Consider the following 21,939-nt stretch of genomic DNA (forward strand, 5'->3'; position numbering starts at 1 on the left):
GCTGGATTATTCTCACTAGCATTATTTACCCCATCTAAAAAACAAACAAAAAATTCTTATACCACTCTACTTTCCCCTCTCGCTATTTCTCCATTTTTCTGCTCTGCTTTATAACAAAATATCTCAAAAAATTTTCCACACTCATTGTCATTAATTTCTTCAAATCTCACTCTACTAGGATTTTGGCCCCACCCCTCCACTAAAAATCCTTTTATCAGGATCACCAGTGACCTCCCTTTTTTTCCTAGTGTCCTTTGCTGGTTCCTTTTCTTCTTGATCTCTTAACATTGGCTGAGCCTTGGACCTCTTTCTATCTTCTTTCTATCTTGACTCACTCCCTTGGACTTCAGTAGCACAAAAGTGAGGGTGATAGATTGAGATTCAGTAACTGAGTTTTCAACTCAGCCTTTAAAAATGAATACAGGGAATCAGGACTACAGTTTTAAGTTTAATTTCATTTCCCATGTGTTTTCCCTCTTCTCTAGCTGATGTGATTATTCCAATCCCCTTGGTATTTAAGATGCTTAGGGCATATGGACAAGTTGACATTTGGATTTATAAACCAGTGTGTGTGTTCGTCCATCTGCCTGTCTCATGTCTCTTCATCTCATCTTAACTGCAATAATAGAAGCCTGAGAAAACATTTTATTTCCTGATGGCTCAGTCGTGAGTCCAGGAGTGATAACTTTTTCTTACCTCTTTAGAAGGTGGTTAGAAGGGATTAGGCCAGCACAGGTACCAAGGTCTGAGATTTTCCGGGCTTGCCACCAGAGGGCATCATTCTGGTCCACAATCTGGAGGACGTCCCCCTTCTGGAAGGGCAACCCGGCATCTGCGCAGGGGATGGTGGGATCCTCCTGGGGCCAGTACTCGGTCATGGCACGAATGTACACCTGACAGTAGGTGCATAAAGGCACCATCAGAAGAACCCTTGCCTATGGGTAATCAAGGCTTAAAATCATTTCTCCCCCTCCATCTATTGTTCATATCTTTCCTCTTCATCCTCACGGTAAAGGAGAACTTGCCTCTTGAACTGAGTCTAAATGTTGCAAAAAAAAAACTTTGAAAAAGAAAAAGAATCTCTTAGCTCTGAGAAGTTTTTAACTCAACTGTTCACCATCTTGATGTTACTTCTTAACTTCTTGGTACCCCATCTCCTTTTATTGTATCCACTTACTCATTTGCCTCTCATGTCATCAGTATTAAAAAATATACAATAGAGTATTGAACAAATATTCAACACATTACAGAGAACAGTAGTATAACACAACATATTTAGTCACTGTTATTGTTATTTGAGGATTCACTGTGTGTGAGCATGAAGGCTCAGTAAATTCTTACCATCTTCTGGCTATTAACAGGAGGGTCAGAAACTGGAACCACCTTGAACATAATAGTGCCCCGAGACATGGCCTAAAAAACATCAAAGAGGCAAAAATGAGAAATCACAGAGCTCATTGGGTTACTGGGGCTCATCAGCACGTGGAGTCACAACTCAGTGTGACATCTCCACTGGGACGTTTACAAGGGTGCAACAGCTGAGTATCACCACCCAGAAGTGGAAATGGAGAAGAAATTTAGCTCCGCTTCTGCCCTGCTGTGGCGTTCCAGAGTCTGGTCTGCTAAAACCCGCACTAAAGCCTGGCCTCTCCCAGAGACCCTCTGTCTTGCTGCCACCAAGCCCACCCCACTCAACAAGGTCTTCTTCCCACAGGCATTGGGGAAGGAGATGAGCTCTCGGTCTGACTTTCCTTCCTTATACCTCAGTCAGTAATTATTTCCTGAATATCTGTTTCTGTACCAGACAGTCCAGGCTGATGGGGAAGATGAGGGGCTCCCAAATCTTCTGGAGGGACTGATGAGCTTCCAAGCTAATGGTGAAAAATGGGAGCCCCCAATATATGGAGGAGACAGAGGAACTCTCAGCCTGATGGGGGAGGTAAGATTCCTCCTGTTTCACACACTGTGACAGACATTGGAGACCCAGAGATGAACAAAACCTTATTCTCACTCTTAGGAATATCACAATCCCGTTGTTCGGGCGACTCCATAGCTGGCACCAGAAGGACTGAGGTGGAAATATGTGTGTCTGTGAGTAACAGTACTCTAAGCTCCCTTTGTAGTATCTTATATACCACACAGAACCTTATAGCAGCGGTTGGCAAAATATTTAGGTGTTTGGTGTATGCCTTATAATACCACCTCTCATCTGAGTCTCAGAGGCATATGAAAATCTAGAGTTGCCCTAAGACTCAGTTTGAGAACCACTGGTCTACATGATATACAGTAATTGACTGTATAGCATATCAGGCTCCACACTTGGGGTGTGCCTGCGGTGGAAGATGGGCATGCTGCTATGCTATTGACAGCTGGACTGCGTGAGTCAGGTAATGTTTTGAAGGATGAGAATGGGGACCTAACAGAGATCAAAGGCTCATATAATCAGGTCAGAAAAACCCCAGTTCAAACCACCAAGGCCAGTGGCAGGTCCAGCAAGGATGTCTCCCTCCCCATATCCTGCCCTCTGGTGACTTCTTTCCTAAACTACCTCAAGGAGGCTGTTAAGCAGAGTTCAGCTGTACAGAAATGTTCGGGGAACAAGAGGTGGTTTGCTCAGGTTCAGACTCTCCTCCACAGCCTCACTCTGCCCACCTCGGCTCAGTTTCCAGTGGAGCAACCAGAGAGCCTGGCAGTATTCCTGAGGCAGAAAGAGCAGCTCGGGAAGGGAAGTCTCCCAGCAGGGGCTAGATTTCTGGGGGTGATGGGGATGGGGGACGGCCACACAGAAACAGACAAGATCAGGGACCTGGACAGAGAAAGCTGCAGAGAGGGACCAAGTCCCCCTCACATTACAGTGCATACACCGTGGGCTGGACGGGCTCAGTTCAGCCTTGCCCTTCACTGAGTCAAGAAGAAGGCAAAGAGGAGACTGTTACCAGGATGTGGATCACTTGCTCGGGGTCCAGTCCCTCAACTGAAACTCCATTCACTTCCACTAGTTTGTCTCCAGCATATAACAACCCTAGGCAAACAGGAACACAAAACAAAGAAGGGTACAAATAAATGAGCAAAAAAATAGAGGTAGCTATCCCAAAGCTATTTAGCAAACTCAGTAACCCAGGAATGCTCAAACATTTTAAAATTTATTGTGAAATAATAATGACAACAACAACAATAATAAAGCAAACTCCTTATTCCAATTTACGCCACCACCAAAGTGCATGAGAAATGCATTTTCCACCTTTTCACCAACACTGGGTATTAACTGATGGTGATGTTTTTATTTTTGCTAACCTGATGTTGTAACATGGAACAAGAACATTGGTAAGAAGATAACACTAAAAATAAAGATGTCAGAGTCATGAGGCATACTTCCAAAGAGAAACTGTGGAGAAACTTGGGGGTTAAGATTAAGCCTTGAGAAGTATGAGGTAGAAGAGCGGAACTGTCAAGGTGAGTCGACAAGACGCAGGAGGATGTCATGGACCAGAAACCAAGGGTGACGAAAATTTCAGGAAAGGTATGGTCAGTAACATCAGCTGTGCTGGAAGAGCAGAAATAAAAGTGAGGCTGAAGAAGGGCCAATAGATTTAGCAACTAGGAAATCCTTGGGGGAATTACTCTAAGAACGTTGGGGTAAAACTCTGTGCCAGGTTTCCAGGACCGTGGAGAGTGAGGACTGGGGCAGCAGGGACAGAGCTGCTCCTTTCAGAAGCTCTGCAGTGAAAGGAAGGACACCTTGTTCTCTGGTAGAAAGGGGCAGCAAAAGGTGTTGCAGGGTAGGGAAGAGCTATGCCTTTTTTGAGAGCAGAAGGGCCAAGTGAAGAGCGAAAGTTGGGAATATAGGGTGAAGCAGACCTGGACTTGAACCCCGACTCAAACTGTGTAACCATGAGCAAGTTAGTTATTTAATCTCTTTAAGCCTCAGTTTCCTCATCTATAAAATGGGATGATAATACTTAACTTGTTAGGTTGCCACAAGAATGTAAACTGAGAAAACATTAGTTTGATGCCTAGAATGGAGGGACTTGATAAAGGAGGGGAATGGGATTTCTCTGGAATATTTATTCCTGTCTTCATAGTAACCAAGAAATGGAACTTATTAAAACCCTGACCTTAGTTAGGAAAGAGGGTTTTCCCTGGAAAGAAGACTAAACAATCAACGGTTTCCTCTTTTTCTGGCCCCACTTTGCACCCTGCTGTTCCAGCTTACCACTCCTCTCAGCCAGCCCACCGTGAATGACTCTGGCCACCAGGATGTCCCCTGTCATCTCGTGGCGCTTGATGGTAGCTCCCTGGGGAGAGAGCGAAACCCCTCTTTTAGCTTACATGACCATTTTTTCTGGTGGCTTCACTCAATGTAGCTCTGGTCTTTCAGATGGTCCCCAGCCAGGGCCATAGCATGCCATCAAAAAGAAAAGGCCATTCAACCTTGAACTCCTGAGGTCTCTATCTAACAACATAGACATGAAAGAATATTTAGATCCTTTCAAAGATAAAGAAAGCTCCCACAACTACAACCTAGTCAAAGGGACTATTCTTAGAAAGTCAAATGAATGCCTTCTTTAGCTTTCCATTAAGGGAGGAAAAAAAAATTAGGCAAATACATTGGAATTGAGTGAAATACATGTACATGCCAGAGAGCCAAATAATAAAATATATGTCTTATCTCTCACAGCTCTTTAAAAAAAAACACACTAAACAGAAATCTTGCCTCATGAAAATATTACAACATGTAATGTATTTGAAATCACAGGCAAAAATTGTTAAGATACAGTTTAGCCATCGTTATCATGAATTCCCCTCACATTTTCTGAATGCCTCAGACTATATCTGTGACCACAGACAAGAATATCACCCAAGTAACTACTAGAGATAACATAGTTCACAATTAACCCTGGTGTATTTCTAAATGAAAAGATAAAACAATTTCCTTACCAGGGGCTGTTGGTTTTTCACCAAACAAACAATCCTCATTGCTTCCTCACTCTCGGGGATATTGTCTGGCAGTGGGGGGAGAAGGGGTTCAAAATCTTTCTGAGCTACAGTGTCATGGGCGCTGAGTAAGGCCTGGGAACAGAGAAGGGAAAGGTGAACAAATGTCACACATAGGACACTCCCATCTAGAAGATAGTGACTCCATATTATGTAACACATACAACCACCACCACCACATACATGCCAGGCACAGTTTTAGGCATTTTATGTGGATTAACTCCATATTCAGGATAACTCTATGAGGCGGTACATTTATTGAACCCATTTTACAGATAAAGAAATGAGACACAGAAGGGTTAAGCAATACATAATATATTCTTGGATTTCTGCTAAAATGTATTATTCTGTCACTTTTTCGTTTCCTGGAAACCCATGTAATCCATAGTGCTTCTATGATCTTAAATTAAAAAACAACTTTTCCAATATTTTTTTCCCTAATTGAGGCAGAAAACGGAGGCAGTAGTCTAAACATCTTGCTGGTTTCATTTGCCAGTGACACCCAAGGGCCCACCTGGTTTAAGATATGATCAAAGAGTTCCTACTAATGACCCATTGCATTAAATTTTTCATTTCATGAGATGGGAAAGCAGTCATTCTATAGCCCTGCCTGAGACTGGTGGGCAGGTCTTCATTGGAACTCAGAGAAAATTCTCTTGGGATATCTTGTGAACTAAAAATTTTGACTCATAAATTCTATTGTCCCAAATGCAGACATTCTCTTAAAGTTCTAATTTGTTGGTAGAATAATCTCAAAATCTGTAAGTACTAAAAGGTAGGCTTCGGTTCTACCATCAAATATTCTTCATATACCACCATCTCCCACAGAGCTAATCATCATTATACTATATTTTCCAAATACCTTCACACACTTTATCCAAAGCTTAAAATAGTCCCAAATGGAAAGGAAGGATGCTACCCTGATTGCCCCAGAATTTTAGAGGGATAATGGCTTTGCAGGGGGTAAATAAAACACCATGGAAAGTTCTGGATGTCTTCTCATAAATATATCAGGCTCAACTCCGGGACTGACAACAGTGAGCCAGTCACATCTGAGTCCCACATTTTTCAGTACAAACTGTTGGTCACCCATGTACAGTAATCAAGCATCTATTCAGAGAGCACATTTTCTATCACCGTTCTTCTTCCCCATTTTGTCTATGTGCCAGATAGGCATATCTTGTCTATTTTAGCAAGCACTTGCCTTAAAATGTGGAGCCTGAAGGATTTGTGTCAGCTCTTGAATCTCAGGAGAGCTAGAGGTCGCATGTAATATCTCCACTACCTGGTTGGTGAAAAAAGATACCTTGTGAAATTAAAAAAAAATTTTATCACCTAGTTAACCTCGCCCAGGCTGGGAAACAGATATGTTAAGTAGCATGATATTGACCTAAGAACACGGTTATTGAAGTCTTCTTTTTCATCTTTATATTCAAGGCCTAGGATCCTTTCTTATGCATTGAACTTTACTATACCATGTACAGCCCAAGATTTGGGGTAGATCTAAAGCCCAATGCCCCAGTCCTGGCACATCACAAGCTTAAAGGAAGGCAATTTCTTCTAAATTGTTTGTACCAAGGCAATTTCCCTCTGGTGGCTCTAACGTGGCTGTTTGCTAATGTGAATGCTTTATAGGCAGGTTAAGGTATCTGAGTTCTCCAGGTACAGGCTCAAATACCTGAAGAGTTTGGGTGGCTTAATCTCACAGGATGTGCCAGTCTTCAACTGGAAAATGGGAATAGCAATTTATATTTTAGGGCTTATCATTTGATTATCAATTTTAATATTTGTTGTAATGGGAAAGTGCTAAACAGAATAAACTCTGATCTCTTTGCTGTAGTTTAGGTGTAAACTTGATTTCTGATAGGACATAAGACCTTTCAAAACTTTAATCAGCCCTGCGAATCTTTAGCAGTCGAGTATCATTATACACAGGCAAATGAAAGCAAGCAGTTTGCTAAGCTTTACCTCCATTCACTAGGATTGCAACAGAACAAAATATCGTGTGTGTGTTTTCTGGGTACATGTGAGAACAATTTGAGTTGTTGATTATTGGAATTGAGGGTAGAGTTTTTCTTCTTCTTTTGTCCTTCTATTTCTTTTAATATGGTTTGAGCAATAAATAATGATAAAATGGATTACATTTATTCATCCATTCAACAAATATTTATTGAACAGCTACTGTGTGTTAGGCACTGTTTTGAGAGATGGAACTACAGCAGTAAATTAGGCAGACAAAAATCATCCCCATTCTCACAGAGTTTACATTCTAGTGAGAAAACACAGACAATAAATAAAATATGTAAGTAAAAGAAATAGTTTTATTTGATGGTGAGAAGAGCTAAGAAGAAAAATAAGACAAGGAAGGCAGATAGGGAGTGCTCTGAGGGAAATGCAATCTTAGATAGGATGACCAAGGAAAGCCTCAGTGTGAAAGTGACATTTGAATGGAGACTGGAAGGAGATGAGGAAGCAAATCACAGACATACAGGCAAGAGCATTACTGACATAGGGAATAGCCAGTGCAAAGGGCCTGTGGCAGGAGCATGTCTGATTCAAATAATCGCAAGGGGTGAATCTGGCTGGAGCAGAGTGAACAAGGGGGAGCGCAGTGAGTGAGATGTCAAAGAGGTAACGGGGGCTACATTCTGTTTGGCTATGTAAAAACTTTGATGTTCACTCTGAGATGGGAAGTCATTGGAAGGGTTTGAGCAGAGAAGTAACATGATTTGATTCGCCTTTAAAGAGAATCTCTTTGGCTGCTGTGTTGGGAATAGACCACAGGGACAAGAGTAGAAGTAGAAGACCAGGAAGGAGGCTATACTGCAATTATCTACATAAGAGATGACGATGGCCTATATTAGATGGCATAGTGGAGGTGGTGAAATCACTGTTATATTTTAAAATTAGAGGTGACAGGATCTGCCATCAGATTGGATATGAGGTCTGAGAGAAAGAGAAAGTCATAGATTACCCCAAAGATTTTTTACCTGAGCACTACAAGAACAAAGAGATCATTACTGAGATAGAAAAGGCTGGGAGGGGAGTGGCTTTGGGGACAGAGACGATCAGGAGCTCAGTTTGGGACATGTTAAGTTTGAGGGTCCATGAGATATCTGAGTAGGTGGGGAGGAAGCAGTTGGATATGAGTCTATAGTTCAGGAAAAGAGTCGAGCCAGAGTTATAAACTGTGGAATCATTATTGTAACATTACCCAGTTTACATAGATAAATTGAATCCACCACTTAGGAGAAAAAAGAGAGAAATGGATACACATTAAACCTGCTATTTTTTGTTTGTTTTCATTTAGGGGAGATAGCAGGCCAATTTTCTTCCTTTTATTAAAGCTCAATTACAAACACTTATTAGACACACAATCATCAATCAAACTTTTCCGTTAGAGCTTTTAATTCATTTAAACTAGCACAGTAAGTAAAATGGCATCACATTCAAGCTCTACTAGTCTGCGGATTAAAAAATGCTTCACCTCATAGGATAACATCTGTGCGTGGGGTGTGGCAGGAACAAGTTTCCTTTCCTGAAATTCCTGGAGGCAGTCATAAACCTGCAGAAGGGCAATGGTGTGAGAAGGACATGCTGATTACATGACGGTGAACACTTGGGATTCAAGGCTCTCCAAGGGAAGAAACAGCTCGGGCAATGGCACAAGCAGCTGAGCAGCATGAGCATCGGCCTTTAGCAGGTGTGTCTAGTTGTCAAAGAGAAATGAGCTCAGTTTGGTGCTTCTAATGCTTCATAGACTTAATTACTGATTGGATGCCACTGGAAATTGATCTTCCCCAACTAATTTCATAAATAAACAAAATTCAAACTTCAACTTTTGTTAAACAAAGTAAGAGTGGGGTTTCCAGGGCTGAGACCCATAGGGATTTGGGGCCAGAGACCTGCAAGGACCTTGGCTGGGTAGCTGAGCTGATCATGAACTCTAGGATCAGGGTTGACCAAAGGATCTGAATAAAAAGCCGGGCACACTTTATTCTTATTTGTATTCTGCTCTTATCTTTTGTTGGTTTCCTTTCCTCCTTGAATTCTCCACTACAAGTTCATGTATAAAAATTTCCACTTTGTCTCCGCTGACCATTGGGAATTTTTTCCCACACCCAGATCTAGGGTTGGGCCAAGTACATCAAAGCCTGCCTAGCTCCTCAGTGCAGCCCTTTAATGTTATTTTATGAGTATAGTTTCTCTCATGCATCCAGAAATAAGACCCAAGAGACCAGCTCAGCCCAGCCTTCCTCCATCCAGATCTGGGATGACGGCACTTCCCTCCTTTACCTCAGTGTCAAGTTCAAGTTTCCCTGGAAGTAAGGCTGATGAATTGATGCTGGGAGTGCAAAGCACAGACAGCCTCCAGTAGTGAGCAAGGGCAAGGCACTTATAGTCACCATGCTGTATAAGATCCCCGGAACTTATTCATCTTATAACTGGAAGCTTTTACCCATCGACCAACATCTCCCCATTTCCCCTAACCTCAGCCCTGGCAACCACCATTCTACTCTCTGTTTCTAAGAATTCCAAGCTTTTTTACATTCCACATGTAAGTGAGAACATACAGCATTTACGTTTCTCTGTATGACTTATTTCACGTAGCATAACGCCTTCAAAGCCCATCCACGTGGTGGCAAAAGGGAGGATTTCCTTCCTTTTTACTGCTGAATAATACTCCTTTGTATATCCCACTTCTGGGTATATATCCGAAGGAAATGAAATCATTGTCTCAAAGAGATGTCTGCACCCCTGTGTCCATTGCAGTATTATTCACAATAGCCAAAGATATGGAAACAACCTAAGTGTTCATTGATGGATAAATGAATAAAGAAATCAGGTGTTTTAAAACAAGTGCTGTGAGGAATGCTTCTCTGCTCATGCTAAACAAGTTGCTACTTTTCTCTTATTTTAAAGAAAATAATATTAACATGCATCACAAGGCTGACCACATTTCACACTTAAGTGAAGAAAACACCCACATCCCAAAAAATAACTTCAAAAGATTCTTAATAATAACATTTGTTCAGAGGAACAAGATTATAGTCAGATAGTAGATGCTATTGTATCTTGTGTGAAATTTCAGCCGAATTTTTATTTAACAAGAAAAAATCTCCAGGGTAAGAAACATTTAAGATTACTAAACAGAACTGTAGATACCTCATTTCCTGATTTTGAAAAACAAAGAGGAATCATTCTTTAGAAGCTCTTTTATTTGTCCTGAGCTGGCTTCAAGAACAAAGGGTTGTAGATGACTGGGAAGGGTGCTGCCCATGGCCATTTGCTTTGGTGGCTTTGTGATCCCAGGGGCCTCAGGAGGAAAGAAAGGAGCTCCCATATTCTCTGGCACCTACCTTAATTACTTCCTAAGCTAAGAGGTTTGTGTAGCTCTTCTCTGAGAATTGTCCTCTAAGAACTTTTTCCAAGTTGAAATTTCCTGCCAGCTGACGAGCACAATGTTGGGTAAGTATTTGCTGCTCCCACAGTAAGCAAAGTCTTCTAAGCACCAGGGCACTCACCTTTAGCAGAGCCTGCAGCCACGGGGAGTGGAGAAGATCGTACAGGAGGCACACTCCATTCATGTCCCGGCTGTAGAACAGATTCAGCTCTTGCAGCACAAGCCTCAGGATTTGGGAGAGACCTAGCAAAGAGAGATGGCAGGGACAGGGTGTCAGGTGGGGGGTGGAAGGAAAGGCGGGTATGCATGTGACAGACAAGTCATCTGGGATGTGCCTCAGGGGCTCATGAGCAGCGGAGATGACACTGGATTTAAACCCTAATCTATCACTTACCTGTGAACTTCAAAAAAGTCACTCACCTCTCTGAAACCCATTTTCCTTGTGGCAAATTGAGACTACACTAGCTTTCCCATAACATTAGGTGACATAATAGGTCATAGCATACAGATGTAAGATATTATGCAACCATTACTGCTTTCCCCTCCTCAATCTTACCAGCCTTCGGCTTATTCCAAAATTATCTAGTTGTTTTCTGGATCCTCCTTCTCTAATTCAAACAGAGAGTCGTTTGTCTTTACCTTTTCTGAAAATTCTTATTGAAAGTGTTATTGAAAAATTCTAACTCTTAGTAAGTTTTTAATATAAATCTCAGGATTCCACTGATTAAAGCAATTGAACGGATTTTAGTAAATGCTTGATGTTTTTTACAAGTGTTTTCATAGAAATTCTATTTGCTGCATTGATATTTTGAATGTGAACAAGTTATGAAGTGCTAAGTTTAATTAAAACATTGTGGGGCAGGAAAACACAAAGGCTCTGAATTCATTGTGTCAATTTCTTTCCTTCCTGCCTTGAAAATTGCTTAGACTTATCTCTGATAGATATAGTAGGACCCTCAAAGTGTTTGACAAGTTCCTCATAGAAATCACAGTGAATCTATCAGAATTTATGCCCATTCATTGGATCACAGATTCAGAATGATATTACTCGTATCAGAACTTTCTTGTCTAGACAAAGAAACCTGGCGCCACATACCCTTCTCTGGATAGGATGCCGTAGACTGCTTCATGCCTTTCCCGTCTGGCAGACCCGCTCCTTTGTCTGACTGTATCATCCTCTCTGCCCGAGCTTCCAGAAAGAATCAGAGCTAAGGAGCAGATCAATAGACAGCACATAGATCACTCAATCATACTGGCCATGCAGCTCTCAGCACATTGAAATATATTTTCAACAATACTTACTGAGCAAGTCAGGCACTGAGCTACACACTGAGATCCACATCAAATGAATTCTTGCACCGTGGTGCTTACTCTCTAAATTAACCATTCCTAGCTCTGTGAAAGGGAAAACTACTTTTTCATAAAACACTCTCTCTCTTTTTTTTTAAACAAGTGGTAGTGCTATATTTATTTATTTCCCACCTCTTACCTAGTTGCTTTTACCATCGTTCAGAGCTCAAAAGAGCCTTCCCTGGTCTGAATGCACACAGGTGCCCCGTTCCCTCTCCTTGCTTCCTACGGTTCTTCATGGCACTGATCACAGTTGCAAGAGTTACGGGTTACTGCTGAGGCATACTCTTGGAGTTTATTTTCTATATTGCTTTAGGTAGACTTAATTTAAAAAAACAGAGACCCAGTATAATAGTGGCTTAACAGGGTAGATTTTGATATCTTGCTCATGTATAGGTCCAGAGGCAGAGACAATCCTGGGGGTTAGGGCAACCTTGCTCCATGAAGTTCTCAGAGAATGGGTTCTTTCCCTCACTGCTCCACCACCCTAGGGTGTGGTGTGCTTCTCATCTTCCTGCTCCAAAATGGTGGCTGGAGTTCCAGCCATCACATCCACATTTCAGCTGGTGGGATAGGGAAGGGCTTAAGGGAAACAGGGCAAAGGGGATATGCCTACTGTTCTTTGAGTAAGTTTCCCAGAAGTTGCCCTACACACTGAAGAATCATGGCCTGTATAACCTTCAAGTATCCCACCGGACTTTCATGTTGCTGGAAAAAAAACCATTCACCTCTATAATTATCTGAGCCTCGAGCCCAACTTTTTTTCACATATAAATACAAAGTATTTTTGTAGTTTTAATATACATTGCATTTTCTGGGATGCTACCGGCACAATTGAGGAATTAATTTACTTTGTTTTGCTCAGACTTTATCAACTTGTTTACCATTTCAGAAAATCATGTCATTAATGGCAATGCTACTCACGGTATTTAGGGTGTCGTTACAGCACACCATGACTAGGCTGTATTTGTGTCTGCATTCAAAGCTGCTGTATCCCTGGTGGATTTTTTATAGGTGCAAACATTATTTCATTATATGTAGTGATCTTCCATATGTACATATTGAAACATGCAATGTCTTATCAACTACATTTACTTAATTTCTCCTTTTATGTATATGGATTTTTTAAAGTTTTGTATAGATAAGTATCTTAATTTGGTTTCCTCCAGAATCAGACACAGAGCAAGGATTCTAGGGAGATGATTTGTTTGAACAGTAATCCCAAGAAACACAAGTAGAGAAGTGGGCTATTAAGATAGGGCAGGGGGAAAACACAATAAAAGGTGTATCAAGTGAGTAACCACTGTGGGCAACTGGAGCTTAAGCCCATAGGGAACAAAGGACAAGAGAGTGGGGGCTGCCAGTCATTGGTGGAGGGCTGTTCCCAGAGCGCATTACTTCTGGCACCTTCAGTCGGCTACGTGCATACTTTCAGATAGTAAGTGCAAATGCTGGAAGTTCTAAGTCAGCCCGGAGTGCAACAAAATTTTAAGGACTGAGGGGATATGAGTACGGTGCCAACAGCATTTATTACAGTACGGTAATAAAGGATTAACCTGGTTTTGTTTTAAAGGAACATTTCAAATTAGTTGCTAAAAACTGGTGTATTGAACCTTATATGGTTGAGGACCACTGTCTAGAATCTAGACAGATTGTAGATTGAGCCAGGGAAGCAATCTAGAAAAAGACAGATTATTATGTTGTCTCTAAATGCTAAGGCAGTGAGAAGAGCAACACAGAAAGCTGTTACGGAATTTTAGACAACTTTCCTGCACACATTCTTTTCTAGTCACACTGAAGTATTTTAATTTCCGAGATTCTACCAAAACTCGGTATCATGTTTTTGCCTTACCAACCACCACCCACCCTGCCCAACCCCCACTGAGCCAGGGTCAACCCTGCCTTTCCCTGCGTTCTAATTTCTGAGCCTCTATTGAACCATTTAGCACAACAGTTGCATGTATGACTGATTCATCTTCCTCCCTAGAGGGGAGCACTTTCAGGGTAGGGAATTGAAAAGGGAGATGGAGTGCTTGCCAGACAGACCAAAGTCAGAGTGCACAGGTTTGTCTAAGTCAAGCCATCATATCCAGGCCACCTCTTAAAATCTGTTACCCAAAGGGCATTTCACAAATCATACATCCTTGGTGAGGCAGTACAGATTAAACAAGCCAGCAGTTTGTGCATCATAAGGTGGGCTTCTTCCGTATCTAATACCCAAACAAGTGTGCCTACTAAGCCTACCCACAGCCGATTGGGTCACTCGGGAGTAGATTCCCTACATGAGCTTATTGTAAGGATGCTTTACAAATAGACTGTGGTTTCTACAGTTAATCTTAATTATTAAAATAGCTTCTAAAAAAGCTATCACCACCTCTAGGGCTACACGGATAACTCATGCATGTATTTTTAAAAGCCTATTTGACTAGTTTCTCAGCATAAACAGTAATTTTCATCTCCACAACTTGGGTGAATGCTAAAAACTGCTTGCCTGGTTATCCCTGAGGGTTCTGTGACAAATTTGCTATGGACTGAATTGTTTTCTCCCAAATTCATATATGGAAGCTTTATCCCCAATGTGATGGTATTTGGATATGTGGACTTCGGGAGATAATCAGCTTTAGACAAGGTCATGAGGGTGGGGCTCTCATGATGGCATTGATGCCCTTACAAAAAGAGACACCAAAGAGTTTCTCTCTCTCTCTCTCTCTCTCTCTCTCTCTCTCTCTCTCTCTCTCTCTCTCTTTCCCATCCCCCCTCTCCCCACCATGTGAGGACACAGAGAGGAGGCAGTCTTCAAGCCAGAAAGAGCCCTCATTAGAACCTGACCATGCTGGTACCCTAAACTTAGACTTCCAGTTCCCACCAGTTATAGCAGCCCCACCTAAGATAAACACTCATAGAAAACCTCAGAAAAAGATTTTCCCTCCCTCCAGGTGGCTCAAAAAACTATTGTGGTATATTGTCTTCAGAGCACTTACTGTACTTCACAATTCTCTTATGTATTGGTCAGTGTCCAGCTCCTATGTGGGTCATGTCTGTAGAGGGTTAGAGTGGACGCCTTGTTTGTCCTGTTCACTGCCGTAGCCTCAGCAGCTCAAACTGCGCTTGGGTCATAGCAAACACTTGGAATTCCTAGGCTTACTGGGAAGTAGGAAACCGGAGGCCAAGAAATGGAAGTAAAAGGCTGACACCCCCTGCAAGTTCAAGAGCAGCTGAGACATTAATCCTGAGGTGAGAGGCAGCTGGACTCCAGAGGCCTGTCCCTTCTTCACCTCCTCAGTCTGCTTATACTGACTTTAGCCTTCTTCACTATCAAACTTTGAAATTGGGGGCTGAAGGAGAGTGTAGAGATAATCAAAGGCAGCCTTCATTTTACAGACAAGGAATCTGACACTCAAAGAGGTATTATGCAGAGTTAACAAGCAGTAAAATCAAAAGTTTTCCTCTTTTGTTTCCAATATTCGTCCTGAAAGATGCTAGCTGTCTGGCAAAAGACTGTGATGTTATTTCCTTGGATTCCTTTTCATGACTTCTGACCAATCTTGTCAGTTGAGACTTACCTATTTCTACTGTCTTGAGAACAAGAATTCTTGATTGAGGCCGTTACATTAAATACCCAACCACATGCAATTCTGGACTAATTAAGTAACAGGAAGGATAGCCAGTTCTATCATTAACTTAGTTAGAAGCTGCATTGGTGTTACTGACTCCTGAGGAGTTTGTCCTAAACATTATTTTAAAAAATCAGTATTTCCATGAAGTTTTTCAAATGTAATTATTAAATGCCACACCTTCTACTCTTATTATGCTCCTTTTTCAAAATAATGCTATTAGACAAAGCCTGAAAAGCACTTGAAAACTTAACAAGAAATGGCCCATACAAAAATGGCTGGCTTCTTCTGGGTCAAAATGCTGTTGATTAGGACTAGGACAAATACTCAATTTTATTCCATCTCCATGACAACTCATTATTCCATATTTTAAAAATGGCTTCTCAAAGCAAAATCTCTATCAAAATCATAAAATTCTCCATATAATTTGGGTTACAATGAAACTAAACCATTTAAATCAGATTGCCCAGAATTACATCTTTCGCTATTAAAAACTGAGGGGCACAGATTTGCAGATCTCTCTGGTAATTAAGGATCATTTGGCAGGGTCTCTTACTTACAAGATTGTGAACATGCTATGTTGCTCCTATCCAGAGAAAAGCTTCAGGGGAAATACTAGTGAGGTATTAGCTGCCAGTCGCCTCCCTGTTCTAGGTAAAATCTCTGCACATCCGCTTTGATTTAATCCACAGAAGCCTAACACAGCCTAACCACTAAATTACTCACAAGCCTCCCCGATCACAAATCTTAAGTGTTCCTTGCACTGAAGACTCTAATAATTTGTATCATTTTCAACCTTCTCTTTAGTATTTTCTCTCAAATTGTCAGCACATATTTAATATTAATGTTTTTGTTGATTATCTCGGGATAACAGACACCCCACAACAGAAGATAGCATTTTTACTTTAATGAAAGAATAAACTGGAGATACCCGAGAGTAAGTTGACCTATTAACCTTATTTTCTCACATTATGGTGAGAGGGATGGAAGTCTTCAGCCAATAATAACGAGGCCTATAACAAATAGTTCCTTCCGGAAGGTCCTCTACCAAGCCACTGTTCTAAACTTGTTAGCCCATTCTCTATCTCAGATTTGAGCTACTTCTTTATTGGAAAATTTTATATTGCAGGGAGGGGGTCAGTGGGAAGAGCCTTTGAAAGTAGGTTATCACAGAAGTAAGAACAAGAGAGGGGTTCCCGGCTGGTTAGCTCAGTTGGTTAGAGCTTGGTGCTAATAACACCAAGGTTGCCAGATAGATCCCCACATGGGCCACTGTGAGCTGTGCCCTCCTTAAATAAACAAACAAACGAAAACAACAAGAGAAAGATACTGCTTACAGCAAGGCAAAGGGTAAAGACCAAATAGCAATTATAAGAGGTTTATCAGCCCTTCCATCTGAAACATATGGCTTTCCTTTGCTCTCCACTGTAGATGAAAATCCAAGCCGGGGATGTGACACATTCATGACTGTTTTGAGAACAACATATTTTATCAAAAGCATTTAATTTTAAAAATGAAATCTTGCCATTTGCAACAACATGGACGGATGAACCTAGATAGTATTAGGTTAAGTGAAATAAGTCAGGCAGAGAAAAGACAAATACCATATGGTTTCACTTATATGGAATCTGAACAAAAAACAACAAAATAAAAATAGACTAATAGAAACAGAGACCAAAGGGATGGTTACCAGAAGGAAATGGGTAGAGGGATGGGTGAAAATGGGAATGGGGAATATAGTCAATAATATTGTGATAAGTTTGCACAGTGACAGACGATTACTAGAATTAGATCACATTATAAGGTATAAAAATGTCAAATCACTATATTGTACACCTGAAATTAATATAACCAATATAAGATTGTATACCTACTATACTTATATACTTAAATAAAAAAATAATATAAAAACCCACAAGTTCTTAATTTCATTAAAAGTTTTTTCTAACTTATTTTTTACTTTATGAAATTTTAATGCATAATCCAGCTATAAAATGACATCTCTGACAGCTGTAGTAGGAAAGATCACTGGGATTAACGTAGGGAAGTTCTAGTTTGGGGTCTTAGCTCTGATAGTAAGCAAATCACAGCCACTCTTTGTCCGCAAAACAGGGATCGGTGGGGTTAATACCTGCCTCACTGGGCTGCTGTGAGCATTTATCACAGGTGAGAAATCTTTGTAAATTGCTGCATGGGTGTAAGGTGTTTCTATTTATAGACGTTGACCTGGAGATTTAGGGTTTTTTCCCCAAGAGAATTGTAATTTTAATATGCAATCTGAAAAGTATAAAATATAGTATGAAGAATTTAAAGTAACTGGACAGTTTCATTCATGACTCCAATAAAAGGGTGAATTGTAACTTTTTTTTTTTTTAATGATTGAGACAGCCTAACAGCATTTGAGAATTTCTCAGTGGGTCTCAAGTTTTTCTCTATTTCCACAATTACCCTTGTCTCTCTCTCTAAAGGGGTCACAGGCATTCAGTACATTTACAAGCCAAATGTGGAATCTGTATTTAGTCAGAAGTCAAAACATTCCCCAGTGGAACTGCAAAGTGTTAACATAAACTAATCTTTAAGTGTTGGTCTCTTCCCAACAATGGGCTGGCACATTCAGGTGAAAGCAGCAGCTACACGGAAAGGTGTCTTGAGAAGACATTACAACAGGGAGATGATTTCTAACCAGAATTTTAAATCCTCACCCTTCTCTTGCCTGAATCTGTTAAGGAGAAAAAAATAAACAGTAACTATCAAAACAGACCTTTTAGTCAAAGAAATAATAGCTTTCTTTTAAGACCCCTGTCCTCAGGTTATTAGGATCAGAGAGTTAATTTGTTCTCTGCCACCAAAGGAGCTATAAGCTTATGTTTATTTTAAAGAGAGAATTCTCTAAAACCCTAAGGCAGGGATTGGCAAACTGCGGCTCGCGAGCCACATGCGGCTCTTTGGATACATTCCGTCTCAAAAGTTTGCCATCCCTGGAAGAGCCAATCCTGTCCCTCACAATTTAAATCTTATTCGAGAGCCATAAATATATTTTTACATAATCACCATTATGTGAATAATATCCTTTAAAAACTTTATAAATGAAACTATGATAGTTTTATTTTCATTTTCAATTTTACTTCAGAGCCACATGTGGCTCGTGAGCCGCAGTTTGCTGACCCCTGGTGACCCTTCCATCTCAAAAGTTTGCCGAGGGCCGGCCGAGTGGTGCGATGGTTAAGAACTAGCTTGGGACGCCAGAAGGCCCCGGTTCGGATCCCACATATGAGGGCCAGTGACACTGCCCTCCACAGCTAAGATGCTGAACAACAGCTCAACCTGGAGCTGGGCTGCCCTGAGTCGCCAGAGACGGCGTAGGCTGCAGCCCCTGCTGCAGTGGGCTGCCATGGGCTACTGTGTGTAGCCAGCAGCCAGCGTGAGCGGCCAGCAGCCAGCGTAGGCAGGCAGCAGCCACGGTGAGCGGCGGTCCAGAAGCCACAACTGATCTGCCTCACCCGGGAAGAGCGCAATGATGGTGCCAACTTGGACCAGTGAAGCAACATCCTCCACAACTAGACTGAAGAACAAAACGACAGCAACTTGTCTGTTCCCTTTCCCCCAAATCCCCAGCGCTGTTCCCATCCTCCAATTCCCCAATTAAAAAAATTCTTAAAAACAAAACAAAACAAAAAACCTCATAAAGATGAATGTCTTTTATTATGAAAATTGCTGTTACATTACAGCCAACATTCCAAAACAATATTTTAATAAACACTTGTCTTGATTATAAAGTAGAGCGGAAACCATGATCCTTTTTCAAAATTGATTAACATCTGCTGATGTTAGCCTGAATCAGTCTGTATGCTCACCACGGTGTGTAGATGAGATGGGGAAGAGCACCTATGTTATTCAAAACAGCTACTAGTGTTACTTGTACAGTATAAACCAACCACCTACAACAGGACATTTAAAAAAAAGAAGCAAAACCCTAAAATGTTGAAGTGTCACAATCCTTGTGAGATGGAAAAAGCCAAAGCTTGTTTCCTTTTTCTTCCCCTCTGAGAGTTCAATGCGAGGTATAGGGAAGAACCACAACACAAGATCAAGGATGGGTGCAGTTCTTCGCTTCCTATCTCCTGGTCTTTTGTCCTGCTCCAAAGCACGGCCTGCATGCAAAAAGCCCTTCAGGCTCTCGTTCACAGGCCCTGGGATACAGCGTTTGCACGTGGACAAATGAGGTTCCATAGCAGCTCAGAGTCAGTGTTAGAAATCCAGTGTATTCACTCTGCAGTACTGTGAGAAAGCCAAGAACAAAATTCCTATGTTCTTTCAATCAGGAGGCAGAATACTCCTATTTGGATGCATTCCATGTTTGGGGTTGCGATGTGGTAGTCACGACATTGAACCTCTCCCATCGCGAATACCCTGGTGGAAAAGCTTAGAAAAAGTTTAAACTGCGGTTTAAAATTCCTCTTTCCCCTCCCTCAGGAGAGAAGCATGATGCACACATGATTGCAAGGAGTTCAACAAGGCATAGTGTGGCCACTGTAGTTTCAAGTATAATCTGCTCCTTGTGAATGGGTCTGGGGTAACTGCAGGCAAATCAGAAATTCAAAAATATCCATCCACTTCTTGAATGTAAGAGGCTATACTAAGAACTTTTCTTACAATGTCATGGAGCTGGGTGTACCCTTTACTGTAGGAAGGATACCCTCTTTTTCCAAACAGTGGGCGGATGATATTTTGGGAACTGAACATAGACCAGGGACTGGTCTAATCTGATTTCTACCTCTTTTTCAATCCTCCCTTTAAACTGTATAGTCTTTTTTCCTGGACTCAGGGCTCTTATCATTAGTAAGGCTCAGAAATAACAACCAAAATAACACAATGTCCTAATTTCAAGACCATTCTTTTTTGCCACTACAGGAAAACGCCAGATGGTGCTGTAACACTCTGTATAGATAATCCAGTTGCCAAGCTGTTATGCAGCCTAATTAAGCTTCTCACGCTGGATCTGGTAGTAACATGCCTGAAAAAAAGTTGAAAACAATTTCAAATTTACTTTGAAAGAAATTACATAAATATAGCAATGCACATGAGATTTTAAAAAAAGGAAATGAAATCTCTTATTAATTCTGATAGTTCAACAAGATTAGTTGCTTTCATTTCCCATTTTCTTCCCGTCCCGTCCCCTATCCCATGTCTATTTTGCCTAGTTGTAATTAATAGATAAAACTTTGTACCTTTCCCTTTAATTAAAAAAAGAAGTTTCTATAAGCTGTATAATATTCTTCACTAAGTATAAATACCGTAATTTGCTAAGCCATTATTAATTGGACATTTAGAGTATGCTGATAGTTGCAAGGTACACAAACAACTGTAATCAGAATCATCTAGTATGTTTAATAAACATATAGATTAAGATTAAGCATCATTCCAGACCTAGTGAGTCAGAATTTCTGGTGATGCATTTTTAAGAAGCAACCCAGGTAATTCTGAAAGTATCTAGGCTTGGGAGTTACACTATAAAGAACACCTCATCCAAATAATATATAATGTTTTCCATTCTTTAATTAGGATCAATTTCCAGTAGCAGGACTACTCAAACTCCACAAACATTTTTGATGTTGTTGACATCAATGTTAATAACAACTGTTTTCCAAAAGGGTGACTGCTATTTAATTCATTATCAGCAATGTGGGAATAATACTGATTTCACTATAACCCCACCAGCACTGGGTAAATTTTAAAACATTTTTGCTAATTTAGCAGGCACAAAATGGCACCTTGTTTAAATCTGCAGCACTATAATTTTCAGTGAGACTGAGCATTTTCCAACATATAGGTGTATTAATTCAGTTTCTTCCTTGGTAATACATTTAGATATGCTCTTCAATAACATAAATACTTAATAATGTAACTCATTGGTGGTCAGTAATTACCTCAGTTCCCCCAATCCTTTTCAGTTTATTTAATAGAAATGTTAATGGTATTTAAGTTGAATACTTTATACAGGTGGTCTACATTTATATGCATTTGTAATAATTTGAATGACCAATCTATAGAAAAGGTTGGGTAGTGAATAATTTGCTTTAGTATTTTGAAGAATAATTGACTATGCTTTTCTTTAATATATTATCGTATTTTAAAATATTAACAATATGTGCTCTCAGGGCATGTAATGTTTGCACTAAACTTATATAAAGAAGGAAGTGGTTAAGACATTTATAATATGGCAAATAAAGGGCAGATATTAAGATAAAAAAATATTAAATAACACCTATACTTACCTTCAAGGTGGTGAACATTATACCCTGTTCCCCATGCTGAAGATAGGGGTCCATTAGATCCTCAATGAGGTGTACCTCAGAGCCTAAATTCCTAATCCTGCCCCAACAAGAAAAAGATACTGAGTTATTTCCAGTTGATGTATATCCTCCTTCTGAATCTATGAGGGGAAAAGAAAGAACAGCTCAACCAAGAGGTAATACCATAGTAGAATGGGGCAACAGAAATAGATTTTTTGTGTAGTGGGGGAGCATATTCACGTCATCAGTTCAGAAAAAACAAAAGGCATATATGTTAAAATAA

At 40.6% G+C, this 21,939-nt stretch overlaps 2 protein-coding genes across 5 annotated transcripts in view; both read right to left on the bottom strand.

Annotated features, from left to right (window-relative positions):
* Positions 1 to 16,010, bottom strand: part of MPP4 (MAGUK p55 scaffold protein 4) — a 41,124-nt gene extending 25,114 nt beyond the window's left edge. Inside the window, exons 1-11 of the mRNA XM_019635614.1 lie at positions 15,924 to 16,010; positions 11,496 to 11,607; positions 10,521 to 10,642; positions 8,483 to 8,560; positions 6,200 to 6,280; positions 4,939 to 5,070; positions 4,214 to 4,295; positions 2,937 to 3,022; positions 1,342 to 1,413; positions 697 to 893; positions 30 to 34 (exon numbers count right to left, since the gene is read on the bottom strand). Of these exons, the coding sequence (XP_019491159.1) occupies positions 30 to 34; positions 697 to 893; positions 1,342 to 1,413; positions 2,937 to 3,022; positions 4,214 to 4,295; positions 4,939 to 5,070; positions 6,200 to 6,280; positions 8,483 to 8,560; positions 10,521 to 10,642; positions 11,496 to 11,574 (934 nt within the window). The 5' untranslated portion in view covers positions 11,575 to 11,607; positions 15,924 to 16,010. The remainder of the gene's footprint in view (positions 1 to 29; positions 35 to 696; positions 894 to 1,341; positions 1,414 to 2,936; positions 3,023 to 4,213; positions 4,296 to 4,938; positions 5,071 to 6,199; positions 6,281 to 8,482; positions 8,561 to 10,520; positions 10,643 to 11,495; positions 11,608 to 15,923) is intronic.
* Positions 16,011 to 19,046: 3,036 nt separating this feature from the next.
* ALS2 (alsin Rho guanine nucleotide exchange factor ALS2) overlaps positions 19,047 to 21,939 on the bottom strand; it is a 72,173-nt gene continuing 69,280 nt past the window's right edge. For all 4 annotated transcript variants that reach the window (XM_019635707.1, XM_019635703.1, XM_019635706.1 and 1 more), the window contains exons 33-34: positions 21,639 to 21,735; positions 19,047 to 20,377 (exon numbers count right to left, since the gene is read on the bottom strand). In XM_019635707.1, the coding sequence (XP_019491252.1) occupies positions 20,339 to 20,377; positions 21,639 to 21,735 (136 nt within the window). In that variant the 3' untranslated portion in view covers positions 19,047 to 20,338. The remainder of the gene's footprint in view (positions 20,378 to 21,638; positions 21,736 to 21,939) is intronic.

The sequence above is a fragment of the Hipposideros armiger genome, unplaced genomic scaffold (genome assembly GCF_001890085.2).
Source record: "Hipposideros armiger isolate ML-2016 unplaced genomic scaffold, ASM189008v1 scaffold_23, whole genome shotgun sequence".
In the NCBI taxonomy this organism is placed as follows: Eukaryota; Metazoa; Chordata; class Mammalia; order Chiroptera; family Hipposideridae; genus Hipposideros; species Hipposideros armiger.